The sequence below is a fragment of the Loa loa genome (assembly GCF_000183805.2).
Source record: "Loa loa unplaced genomic scaffold supercont3.12, whole genome shotgun sequence".
In the NCBI taxonomy this organism is placed as follows: Eukaryota; Metazoa; Nematoda; class Chromadorea; order Rhabditida; family Onchocercidae; genus Loa; species Loa loa.
This window is the reverse complement of record NW_018108192.1, coordinates 220,820-234,388: the sequence shown is the minus strand read 5'-3', so window position 1 is coordinate 234,388 and position 13,569 is coordinate 220,820. Positions and strand designations below refer to the sequence as shown.

The window sequence follows — 13,569 nt, the reverse complement described above, 5'->3', positions numbered from 1 at the left end:
CCTTGTGCGATGCAAACTTAACCTCCGCTTTAAACCCAAACCTGAGAGAGATGAAATTGAGGGGACTCGAAGTCAACAATCTTCAAATAACTGTAATGAAACACAACTTCCAGGCAAACCTTCAAGCTAAAGTTGAAGACTATTTCACAATTCCAGCTCCTGAAGCGCTTTGGTATCACATTAAAAACGGCATCCTGCAGTCATCCTTGAGGTTCTTCAAGAGAAATAGATTAGTTTGGTGAAAACAATCAAGAGATCCAAAAATTGTTGACAAAAAAGGAATCTGCTCAGCAAACACACCTCGCTCAGCCATCTTGCTATGTAAGAAAAGCAGCCTTTTGCCCTGCATGCATTAAAGTCCAACTTCGAGACATTCAGAGCAAGTGGCGGATCAACCTAGCAGAAAAGATTCAACTGATTCAGGTAATCAGGTAATCACAGAGGATTCTATGGAGCTCTGAAATGCATAGACCCACACATCATGCTCAAAACACTCCATGAGGATCACAATGGTCAACCGATGCACTCTCTGAGCCTTTCCCAGTATCCAATGGTGTGAAATAATGTTGCTCCATTCTCCATTCCAGCTCCATTTACAATCTTCTTCAGCATCATGATCCAAAGGGCCATAACAGATCTCGATAAAGAAAACGGTATTTACATCCGATATCGTACCGATGAAAGCCTATCCAACCTACGGTGACAGAAGGCCCAGACTAAAACTCTAAACCGCTTTATCCGCGAGCTGTTCATGCAGAAGCAGCTTCCCAGCGCTTAATATCCTGCTTTGTAGAGGCTGCTAGGCTGGAAATTAGCTTGAGAAAAACATAAGTTCTCTATCAACCTGTGCCTCAGAAAGTCTTCCATCATTCCCACATTACCATAGGCGAACTAGGAGTTAAGCTATTCCAGCAATTCTATTCAGAAAGTACCATTTCCTCGGACGATAAGATTGGCCTAGAAATAAACAATAGGCTAGCAAAGGCATACAGGATTTTCGGAAAATTCCATAAAATAATCTGGTGTAATGAACACCTGAAGAGAATATAAAGATTAGCGTCCATAAAGCCTACCATCTTTTACATGGATCTGAATCATGGGTCCGTCACCACTTGCGACTCCTCCTACACTTCCACCAGCGCTGCCTCCGTACAATCCTAAACATTCACTACTTTGACTACGTGACTAATGTTACTGTCCTTACATAAGCAAGAGTTGCCAATATTGAGGTTAACTACTGAGGACGCAGTTGCGCTAAGCTAAGCACGCCTTCAGAAGGGAGGACCAGCGCTCCCTAAGAATGTGCTCTATGGCGAACTCGCCATTGGCTTCCACAAGAGAAATACCCAAAGAGGGGATACAAGAACTTTCTGAAACAATACCTTAACTTTGGCCATATAGAGTGCCATCAATGGTCCGCTTAGCCTTTTAATCGAGAAACATGGAAATACACCATCCATAACACTGCTGCTTCGAGAACCATGCAGAAGCAACTCGAAAAGAAAACGCAGATAGCACACACCACCTTGCCAATACCGCTTAAGGGGATTTTTCGGATCTATCCATTCTGTGTTAGCCTTTTTTAGCCACCAGCGCGCTTGCAGTAACCGTGGGTAGAACCTCCTCATATCTTCCTGGCGAAGTCTATCCATGATAACAATGATGATGGATTAACGAAGCCAAAATGCCGTACCACAAACCAGGCCACAAATATTTACGTAATAGGCTTCCGGTCTCAGCAATTTTTCATATGAAACATCCATTTAGCCTCGGGTGACAAACAGGTGATAGTAATTTTTACAACTGAAGGAATCTTTGATCGAAGTCCAGGGAGCTCATCTTATATTTGTCTGCCCAGGAGTTGACGAATAACCAACTCCTCTAGCACTATTAACTTAATTTTATACCTGCCATGCCTATCACGAAATGATTAAGCGGTTGAGAATATGAGTCAGATGACACAATAATTGATTACTTGGAATTTCTAAACGGTTCAACCCCCTCTCCTTCTGTTCCGTTGTATGCTTTAAGGGTTGTCTCCCTTGCTTGTTGTTAAGTGATGAATGAATTCTCCATTGTCTAATCCCAAAGCCACCTCAAACTTCCGAATCAGTCCCACTATGACTGTTCGATTGTGAGTCATACAACCTTTGACTTTGTTGTAGCGCCCAACCCTACCGAATAACGGGCTTGTTAGACCACCAAATAAGCGTTGCAACAGTTCTGACCTCACATTTCAGTTTTCATTTCAACTTTTGACAATCATATTTTGCCGAATTAGACAAGTGCTACGGTCTCTAACCGCCAGACCTAACGTGAGAAATGAGGTTACTCTGAAAGCAAATTTATCCCATTTAGCGAGTGAAGCTTGAAATATTACAAATGTTATAAACAGTAGACAGGAAGTTTCAATCATTCATGAACTCTTAAGTAATCTCCTTTTCCACTGGAATTTATTATATTCATCGCTATTCATCTTATAGTACCAGAAAGTGTGTGAAGATATTTTTATTGAAATTGTTCCACCCAACAAATTTTATGTTCCCTGCAAGGTATTTACAAAAAGACTCTCTGAAAATGAGTTCCTCCTCCCCTCACTTCTTCATGAAAAACCTTAAATATTTTTAAAGAACATGGGATTCCAAAAAGCAAATTAGCAATAACTCCGTGACATTCGATATAGTAAAGGTAAACGAGCAGTACCATAACAATTTCAAACGGGCAAACATAAGCAATCTTTTGCTAAGGCATAATAACAGGACGACTTTAATGAGTGGCATCAATACTACAAAAATACGTAACAATAACCAGAAAGAATAAACTCATCGACGGAAAAATATTACGCAGGAGAAAGCATTTCACAAAATAAAATCAATCGCAAACTAAATATACTTACAATTGAAATTAAGACAGAGGTGGGGAGGGCTTTAAATGAGTGGTACAGAATGATTAACAGTGAAATAAGTATTTGAATTCTGCTCAGTCATTTGTTATACAACATGTAGAAAAAAAAAGACAAAACCTATATTTCCAATCCATTTCTTCCTATGATTTATAGCAAAGTCCAACAAAAACCTTGTACAGATTTGCTAGAGGAAATAATCAATTTCTGAGCAGCACAGCAGTGAGTACAAAAGTCGCAAATATTTTATTAATAACATCCTTCTTCTCAAAGCTCAAAACCTTCTTAAAATATAACTAAGTACTAATATTAACCCGTTAACGTAGGTGAGCGGAATGTGTAACGAATTCAAATTACATCCTTCTGAACCGTTTCAAAAATTCAATATACAGCGAGCACGACAAAGTACAAACAAAACACACATAAAGAAATATAATGGTTTAAACGTTTTTGACAACTTTGAGAATATGATGCCTAATAAAGATAAAGCAACAAAAGGAAAAAAAAACATGAAAACGGAGTGGAGGGAAGAATAGCTGTTTATAACAATGTATCATTAACAAATGCATAGTTCTGAAGTAGTGGGAATTGTTTGATCCAGTCAATATAACTACAATAACGATCGTTCGATATTTTCAATGAAAACTACTAGGTGAACGGTAGTTGGGTACAACTACACATCAGACGCAATTAAATACTGGCAGAAAGAACGTGTCTTACAAGAACAGTCATTCTATGGTGTATCCGGTTTTGTTAAATATTCATGAAGCCAGGGAAAACTTCGAAATTATGAAATTTCAAAACAATATTTCAAGATTCCACATAAATCCTTAAATATGTCTTATTAAAATAGTACCAATAATTACATGTTATGATCACTTTACGAGTTTTGACACTAATATTTTCTTTCATGAATGACCGAACATTCAACAGTAAACCTGAGTGATGGTACAGTAAGAGCCAAAAATGACTGAAACAAAAAGGAAAAATGAACTGTGCATATCAAGAAAAAATGAACTTTCAGAGATTCTACCAACTGGGTTCAGATTTGCAAGACATTGCTACATTCATTTCTCATCCGATTTTTGTGTTTGGAAACCTTCGAGCTTTGAATAACATATAGAGCAGTTTGCATTCCGCAACAAAATAACATCCTACATTCTGAGCAAACAAGTTCAAATAACTTATTTAGAACCTAACATATTGTCGAATAGTAATATTCCCGTCCATTCCTTTATTTGGGTGGAAATGATGGAGGCATAAATATTCCTGGATAGCCTGAAAATATTGCACTAAATTTGCAGGCACTACCTGCAAATACAAAACATGGTATATATTCAGTTTTCCTGGACCGATAATTTTAGACTCTGAAATTAAAAAACGTTAGTGAAAGAGCGTGGACAAACTGACAAAAGAGATTAAAATTAAGAATAAAAAAGCGTTTCAGTGATGACGATAAATAGTCGAGAACATTTTCCAGAGAGGACAGGTCATATCCGTCAGTTCAACGTGCATATGATCTAATTCAAGTGCACTTAGAACAATATGTGAATTACTGAATTCATTAGGATACGATGTGTCATCCGCAACGGAAACTGATTACATTTCCCTGCAGAGACTTCAATGGACAAACGATGCAGTCGATCAAAAATCTAATTCTCTACTGTACCCAAAAATCCTTTCGTGAAATTTGAACAAAACTGGCAAAAAATCAATTTAAAAGGGTGTTTTTGACAAGTAAATTTGCAAAAACAAAAAATGTTTTCCTATTACTTACCGAATGATGCATGCAAAGCGGCCATTTGCTGTTCGTAAGCTTGTTGTGCAACAGCATTCATGGAATTCGACGGTCCCGTCATTGGAAAAGCTGCGCCAAATCGTTGCATGTACTGCATTTGTTGGTGCTGTTGCAACTGTGCGAAATAGGCCTAAAAATATGGATAGAACGAGTAAAGAGATTAGTTAAACATGCCTTTACAAAAACTCAATACTGTTGATTCACCTGTTGCTGCTGTTGATGCTGCATAAAGTTCAGTGCAGAAGATTGCGCATTTTGAGTATTTGCGCTACGGTCGTTATTGCTAGAGGCATGAGGTTGAATGCCTGCGAAAGAATTTCCTGAAGCAGCACTCTGATTTCCTAGTTGTTGGTGCATGACTTGCTTCGTTGTTGATATATTACCTTTAAGGAAAACCTATATCTCAAAATGCTACAATTTTTTGAGCAGTCAAAACATCGTTAGTAAATTAAAATGGAGGTGAAAGACGAATGGCGCAGTTACTCTAAGCATGTAGCAGTGATCTTGCCTTGACATCTTGAGAAAAATACACCCACGGTAAGGCAGCTATCAATTAGCCTTTTTTTTTAGCAGGAAATTATTGCGATAAAATTTCTCTCGAAGCAACTAAAGAAATGTTATCGCTCCAAAATGCCTCTGGAAGTACACAACTTCAAATTCAGTTTATTTAAGAAACACACCTGTTCCTCCTTGGGATAGAGGTTGAGAATTGGAGGAAGCAACAACTGAAGATGGCTGAGTGTTGTTGCTGGAATAATAAATCCTTTAGAAACAGCTTTAAAAAAACAAGCATTGAAATACTTCGTAAAAATGTGAGTAAATATCCTCTTATTATTTCTGCATATAAGGTTGTACCGTGTAATCACTGACCTTTCTTTAGATTGAAAAGGAATCAAACTTGGTGGATTGGCCTTCAAATCATGAATTTTATGCTTCGAAGTATGAGGCTGTGACATTCCTGGAGTTGCGGTATTACTTACTGAGGGACTGATAAATGGTATGAAATATGGCTGTGCAAAAACCGAAGCAGAAGGAGCGTTCGACAAATTCGGTATAGAAATTGGAATAGTGGACGCGTGACGCAGTCCTAAAAATGTACAATAATTATATTTTAATCATACTGTTTAGCTAATGCACAAAGTTAATGTCAGTATTCTGGTAGTTCAAGTGAATTATGTTTCATATTGGCAATGAGCAGCAATGTCTTTGAAAAGCGATATTAGTTAAACAGTATGCTTAAAAGAGTGCAACAATAAAACTGTGGTTAGAAAAAGAAACCGGATGGATCCATAAAGGATGATGCAAAAGAACTGATAGTGTTTGCCTGTGACTGTGTTTTCGTTTCATTTTTTTTCGAACCTGAAAAGTTCAGGCCAGATTAATTCCAACAAACGATTCAAGATTTTAAAGTTTCGAAATCTGGAATTACAAATTATATGTTCCGCAAAGAACAATCACAAAATATAAAAACATACCATCAGAGACGAAACCCTGATTCATTTCTGCTGATATTCGAGGAACAGATAATGTAGTAGCGATAGTGGTAGTTGATGAGCTTACAGGACAAAGCAAAGTGGATGAACCAACTCCGCTTTTCGATACAGTGATCATTTTTTCGTCCTCGATCGACAAACTTTAATTTAAATAACCGCTCGAGGTAAAAACAGTAGGTTTGCTAATAATCAATTTGATCTTTTCATTCAGAGAAACTAAAGAATTGAGGTTGCTCTAAGATAAGAATAAAGCCATGAAAACAAAAATACATAAAATCTCAAAAAATATTCCCATCTTTATAAAATTGTAACAAACCTTAGCTGTTCTAGCGGGACTTTTTCGGTGCTATTTACTAATTCTTTGATCCGATCCAAAGACCGCTCCTCTGATTTATCGGCCACCTACGAATATTAAAATTCTATTTAAGTGTTACCAGGCCCACTGAACACAAAGAAAATGAATAATAACTACGCAGTTTTCTTCAGTTAGCTGAATATTTTAAAAGTACCTCTTTCTCCAAAGTTGGAGCATCATCCGAAATGTCTGAAAATGCTGGCGAAGCAGCGCCACCATGAGGTGTCGTAGAACAAACACTAAAAAATTTTTCAAAATCATCCCCTTGATTCTGAAAGCTAGAGAATTTTGCAACTTCAATATTTTAAAGAAAAAAGTAATCGTGTTAAAAAAAGATCCATACCTGGTTGACGGCAGTATTCCAGAGCTGGAAATAACGGTTGCCGATTGCTGTTCACTTGAATGAGCTTCACCACTATTATTCGTCACCATTTTACGAATCGCATCCAGTGCAGTAGATATTTCATTCTGATTTACTGCATCACTACTGAGTAAAGCACCATATACTGAAAATATGAAGTAAATGGTGATGATGGAAAACAGATATATCGTATTTGCAGTTTGTAAATTTAGTCATCAGTGAGTAAGAAACAATTCAACAGTATTAACATCATTCTATACCTTTGCTGGTGCCAGCACTTTTTGGACTTCGAACAGCGAATGTTTTCTTCCCGTCAGCTTTTGCAACTCCACCACCTGCCTCTGTCTTTTGTATGACAACCTACAAAAATTCTAACGACAAGTCGACTTTAAAATACTGCAGTACCACTTAACTCATAAAATTCTCGATCTTGAATAGGAGTATCTTCAATTGCGTACCTTGAAGAGCTCACTGATGCTTTGTTCTTCATGGTTCGTGAGAGTTTTCGACAATTTCGGTTTTTGTGAAACCAAATGTATGCTGTTTTCATCATTTGTAGGTTTTTTTACTTCCGGACTAACTTCTTCCGAGGAAACTGTACGAATCTGAGTTAGTTCTCTATCTGTATCGACAGCAACATCTTTCATGGTGACTAAATTTGTTTGAGTGCCCATGGTTTCAACGTAGATCTGCAAAACACTGTCTTGAGAGCTTTGATGAATTCGAAAGTTAATTTTTTAAAAAACAGATAAATTTATATTGGAACTATTTTTACCGCTCTCCCTCCGTCTTCTTTCACAAAATGCGTGTGGTAGTGAACTGCCAACTGTGACTGAGTGTCATAGCGATGTTCACAACCTGCCACTGGACAGGAATACATTGTAGATAAAGCACATTCACGTAACTGAGATGAACCATTGTCTGCAACGCTCCCAAATGAACCGAGCGCAGATATCGGGTCATTACTTCCGGAAGTGAACCATGAGACTGGTGACTGAGACCTTTCTTCGTCTTGTAGATCCCCACCGACAGCTGCAATGTTTTTATTTATTGAAATTTACCATTATAAGAAAACGAAGAAATACATCCATAAATTTTTCAACCAAACGGTTTATGTGTGGCGTTGGTTACTAAGACAGTAAGGAGTATGGCTCAGCTCAAATTCCCATGACTACTGGATCAGAATGCCATAAATCGTTTAACATCTAGTTATACTCTAACACAGGGCGCAAAGACATCCCTTTTCGCCCTTCGCATCCGTAACTTGTATGAAATGTCCAATATACCAATCAGATATGAACAAGGACTGACATGCTTTCCATTTTTATAATATTAGCTCTAAAAAAGATAAGAGACAATAACTGCAGCGTTCATACAATAACCTGGTGACTCTAACTTACATTGTACATCACTGGTTGAAGCACTTGATGGTCGACCAACATTTCCGATTAAACCCTTTCTTCCAGCTGGTTTAATTTCAGGAAATCCATTCGGTGGACAGACTGAGGAGCTTCTGTTCGATCTTTAAAACAGTTTTCTGAGTTTAAACAATTTCAGTAGAAACTTATAAAACGGTGAAATGAGAAGATTAACTCCATAATATTTACGGAATTCGAAATAAGATTAACTCATAAAATACGGAGAAGAATAAACTGAAAATAAAGTCAAAACATTTGCATACATGGTGAATTAGATAAAATGAAAAGGAAAATGCGCCAACCAAAAAAGGGGCATTCATATTAACCACATTTTAAATTAAATGCAAGAAATATTAAACAAACCTTTTAGCATTAATTCGTTGCTTTGATGGACTGCCACCATTTGTTTTATCATGTGAACTAAACGAATCAAACCCGGATGCACTGCTTAATGCAGCAGACGTGCCCGAAGCCCTAAAACCACCACTGGATCACATAATCTACCAAATAAGGCAGCAAATGGCGCACAACTGGATTGAAACTGCAAACAAAAGCTTGAAAATGTACTTACTTTTTACTCATATACGTATGTTGTAAAGGCGGCAAACCATCACCCAAAACACCATACAAATCACGCCCATTCCAATTAGTAACATAGTACAAATAATCTGTAAAATTTAATTTTTAAGTAAGGTTTGCTTTAATTGAGTAAGAGGAACTGCACAATTAACAAAAGTGGGAACATGTCGTTTAAATGGTATAATACTGCATTACACAACATTACAGCATGTTAACACTGTTTCAATCCTATGTATTTCCACATTTTCTACTTCAACATTTGATTTCACTTTTCTGTTTTGCGTCATGGTATCCATCGGTTAAGAGTCAATGAAGCTACTGACACTATCATCTCAAAAATAATTCAAATACGTGTTAAAAACTGCACAAAAAGCAAATCCATAAAGCAACTGCTATACACTTACTCGAAGCTTTTGCAAGCACGGAAATATTGAGACAATGAGTTGAGCCAACTTTTACGTCCATATCGCCGTCATTAGTTTGCACTGATTTAACACTAACACATGTTGAGCGGTCGCGTATATTCTGTAACTGATGTTAGCTTGATTAAATAAACAGAACTTTTTGAATGATTGACACATAAGTGTAGCTGATTCATTTTTAACCTCTAAGGCCACTATTTTTTAGGCTGAAGCTATAGAAAAATTCTTCAGTATCTTAAAAAGAATATTATAATAAATGTGACATGAGGTTTAGTATAACAAATTGCATAGCTCTTATATCGAATCAAATGTGATTTGTGCCGTTAGGAACATATATTAATTAGAACATAAACTCTGACATAGAGTGAAATTTTACGGAAGAGTTTATGACTATGCTGATGTCGTAAGTAGCTTTACAATCAGACTTCATAACGAGGAGTAACTCTATCTGTTCGTCAGTGTAACAATCGCATTCATTATATTACCATAAATATTTGAAATATCTTGACCCCTAAACTAAAACATATGAGCAGTGTTTTATACTTTTCCAAAACTTACCGGTTTCTTCTTTTTCACTGAACTAACACCTGCAGAAGTCATGCCTAATTGTGAAGCTGCCATATTAAAGGAAGGTGCTGTGCTGCTGGGAGAAGCCAGGCAGGTTTCATGCTCATCTCGCTCACTGACGCGTCGTTTCTTTTTTCGTATTTTGCTGCATGGTGAACTATGCGTTCTACAAAATGTCAAGTTATCAGTTTCATTTCAGTTTATAATGGCAATATTAGAGATTCACTACTCGATCATTAGGACAAAAAGTGTAGCAAATTTTAGGTGGAGTTTTGAAACCCTCAGTTCGGCCTCGATTTATGATCTGAAAGTTCATGAAGTGAACTTGTATTTCTGATAGAAGAAATACGAATAATCAACCAAATTCAAGACAGAAAACAAAAAGTAAATGAATACAAGAAAGATCAAAAACAAAAACATCATCATCCTGGTTCTTCCTGTAAAACCGTATGTTCTGATAAGAATATTAGATCCTGAACCTAGAGAGGAACTTAAAAATAATACAAGAAGTCGGGACGAAATTTTTGACCCTCTTTTTACTGGACCTTATCATTATATATTGCAGGCGTATGCAAGTGCGTAAGAGAAATAACTTATTCTATTTGCCATATTTTACAGCAGCCATTCTCTGTGTGGCGCCAAATGGAACACTGGAAGTACAAAAAAAATAACCTACTTTCAATGCACCAAAATATACAACTCCGTACTGAAATGTGAAATAAGCTAGGGATTAGAAAACTATATCATCCTCCATTACAATTCAAAAGTAGGCTCATAATTTAAACGTTTGTTGAAACTTGTAAAAATAAAAAGAAAATGAAACACTAACCCCGTATTTTTCAAGCTAACACCAACTACCGCAGTATTTTGCCGATCCAAATCCGCACGGTCTTCACCAAATTGTATCCCCTTTAATTAGATTTTTGACTTATCTAGTAGTCGTAAACGTATAATAACGGCGCAGTAATAAGTTAACAAGCATAATACAGGTTGAAAGTAAAACCAGCAGGAAAATAAAATGCAGTTTGAAGCAGGATCCATTCATACATTTCAGAACACTTTATCACAAAACAAGTGGAATAAAAAAGAAAAAAAAATCGGCACGTCAAACTAATGACATTTATTATTAAATAGTAACACAAAACAACATATAAAGATTTATAATTCCTCAAATCTGAAATGATGTTCTGTAATTCCTCAACTTTGATAATCTTCGAAATTAGGCATGAATAAAACTGATTCAAACTGCACTGCAATCTTTCCTTAATATATAAAAATGAAACTGCGTAATGCTTGATCTTTTTAATGCTTGAAAATTCTGCTGTCATATGAAACCAAAACTGCTGCCTTAATATAATTCTAATACATATTAGAAGTGCTCTAACTGGAACAATTAAAATAAAAAATTCTTAAACTTGATTTCCAGTAAGTCCAAGACGTACACTGGTAGTAGAAATTCCTGTTTGCTGAGTATGAGATGCGGAGAGAACACGGGAGCTGTGTTCTTCAACCGTCAATGAACTTGTCACATTTGCTGGTCCTAGAAAAACTTTCCTATTAGTTAAAAAACTTTTCATGTTAAAAGAAAGGGAAATTTATGACTTTTGGAATTCTGAACCAGATTTCAGTTGAGATACTTAGAATTTATACCCTGCGCAACTTTATACGATGTTTTGTATGGAAATTATGTTGAATGGATTTTAAGTGATTTCCCTAAGATATTCATAAATATAGTTGCCTGATATAATTCCACTATTTGATCAGATAAATTCAATGTAAAACAGAAAAAATAATACCAACAAGTTAATTACCCGGAGAAGTCACGTTCGAAGATAACGAAATATTGACCGCTAGTTGACGTGCACTAGAATGCGGTGTGCTGTACAGAAGATGTTCAAACTGCTGTTGTCCGCCGTGACGAAATTTGTTCGTGCCGGCAGATCCTGTTTCAAAACCAGTACTCTGGTATCCAGGCCTAAAATATACACTGCAGATGTGGATGCACAATAAGCAACTATCCTTTTCTTATTAAATAAAATGGATTCGATAGTCAAATGAACCAAACTTTCAAAAATTCTTTTGCGGTAAAATTATTGTTGCTGAGGTACATAAATAAATTCGAAGGAAAATTATTTCTGAGTAATTAAAATTAATTCGAGCAAACTACATTATATAACATTACAAGGTTAAGTTCTCCTAAAATGTGGAAATCTGATAAAAATTCTTGATATTTCCTTCAGCTGAAGTCTTTTTTGACAGATTTATCGAAATCCCCGAAAAAAGTGACTTTTATATGGGTTGAACTTGAATCTTCTTATAGGAACTCAAAGACATAAGAGAAAGCCACAAGTTTATAACAAAATTCTGGAGAATGAATGGGAAGGTTCATAAACCTCCGCAAAAAAAGAACATACCAGTTAGCTGGCTGATGAACGCTTACAGCGGTTGAATTCGCATGTAAACTATTACTCGTCTCTTCTTCATCATCGATTTCTCCCTCTTCTTTAGATATATCCTCATCTCGTGTTGATCCTAGACAATTTTAGCAATTTAAACGCAATTAAAAACTCCAAAATATTATAAACTAGTATTGAAAATATAAAAACATGCATCCTATAAATTTACAGTGACTTTTCTGAAATCCACTGTTGCACCAGTACATAAAATATGTCCCTTTCAACAGATACAGTTTAATATCTTAAGTAGACGAAAAATGAGTGCGCAAATATCCACAAAATTATAAACAATGAATATCCCAGAAAAACAACCGTCACTACGTTTTTCTCCAGGATATGAAAATTGTCCACCACCGCTGACTGGGCTCTGTGTCCGTCTGATCGTCATTTTCAGTCGATCATCTCGATGAACACCTTGAACTACTTTTGGAACTCCACTTTCACAATAAAAATTCGGCTTTGGTTCTGGATCAACCGGATGACTTTCCACGCCTACAATGGTAGGTCCAGCTGTTAAGAATGAAAAGAGCAAGAGTTACAAAAAAGAAAACAGGAGTTCTTCATTTCTGATAATAAAGCATTTATTATAATACAAGGTTCGGCTTTAATAAGAATTTACCATCTTCCGGAGTTAATTCAACTGTTTTTTCATAACTAGTAGTTTTGGAGGATGTTTCCGCGCAACCTGCTTGGGATGAATGAGTGCTATCCAGAATAGCATCATCTATCATCAAACGACCTTCATCTTCGTCATAGGAATCACCCATCTTCTTTTCATTCATTGATAATTAAACCCATTTTATATCAGTCCAATTAAATGTATGTTCCTAATATATGGATCACTAAAAATAAAAGGAAAAAAAAGATTAATAAAATCGAAAATCGTTGAAAAGATGAGACAAATATATTTGCTGACGAGATAAAACCTTCACGAAATTTACAAAACATAAAAATGAATGCCTGATGAACTGTTATCTATATTCGCTCATAAAATGCAATGAATATACACATATACTGATAATGAAAATCCGATTTGGAAATTCAAATAACAACGTCGTAGATTATTTTGCACAATAAACGATGATAAAATTCATGTAGATTACATGAAACAATCGCCATTACCACTTGCAGGCAAGACGACCCCGTCCCGATCTCCAAGCTTTTGAAAATAACTTCAACGGTGACTAACTTATCATAAGACTTTTTTATTCATTATGA

General features: G+C 36.2%; 2 protein-coding genes across 2 annotated transcripts; both read right to left on the bottom strand.

Moving 5' to 3' along the window:
• Nucleotides 1-1,053: 1,053 nt before the first annotated feature.
• Nucleotides 1,054-1,652, bottom strand: LOAG_02873 (hypothetical protein; the record flags this gene model as incomplete). Its single annotated transcript, XM_003138410.1, has 2 exons — nucleotides 1,054-1,157; nucleotides 1,319-1,652. 2 exons carry the CDS (start codon nucleotides 1,650-1,652, stop codon nucleotides 1,054-1,056), a joined length of 438 nt encoding a protein of 145 aa, XP_003138458.1.
• Nucleotides 1,653-3,740: 2,088 nt separating this feature from the next.
• Nucleotides 3,741-13,199, bottom strand: LOAG_02872 (hypothetical protein). The gene is made up of 24 exons (XM_003138409.2): nucleotides 12,971-13,199; nucleotides 12,664-12,843; nucleotides 12,310-12,427; nucleotides 11,707-11,870; nucleotides 11,311-11,435; nucleotides 10,725-10,804; nucleotides 9,887-10,061; nucleotides 9,311-9,431; nucleotides 8,899-8,995; nucleotides 8,691-8,801; nucleotides 8,310-8,431; nucleotides 7,685-7,941; nucleotides 7,368-7,598; nucleotides 7,170-7,269; nucleotides 6,892-7,054; nucleotides 6,703-6,787; nucleotides 6,510-6,595; nucleotides 6,176-6,333; nucleotides 5,979-6,059; nucleotides 5,571-5,787; nucleotides 5,381-5,448; nucleotides 4,905-5,083; nucleotides 4,680-4,830; nucleotides 3,741-4,180 (listed from the first exon to the last, which is right to left on the bottom strand). The coding sequence occupies exons 1-24, from the start codon at nucleotides 13,131-13,133 to the stop codon at nucleotides 4,137-4,139; spliced, it is 3,276 nt and encodes a 1,091-aa protein (XP_003138457.2). The 5' UTR covers nucleotides 13,134-13,199; the 3' UTR covers nucleotides 3,741-4,136.
• Between the last annotated feature and the right edge of the window lie 370 nt (nucleotides 13,200-13,569).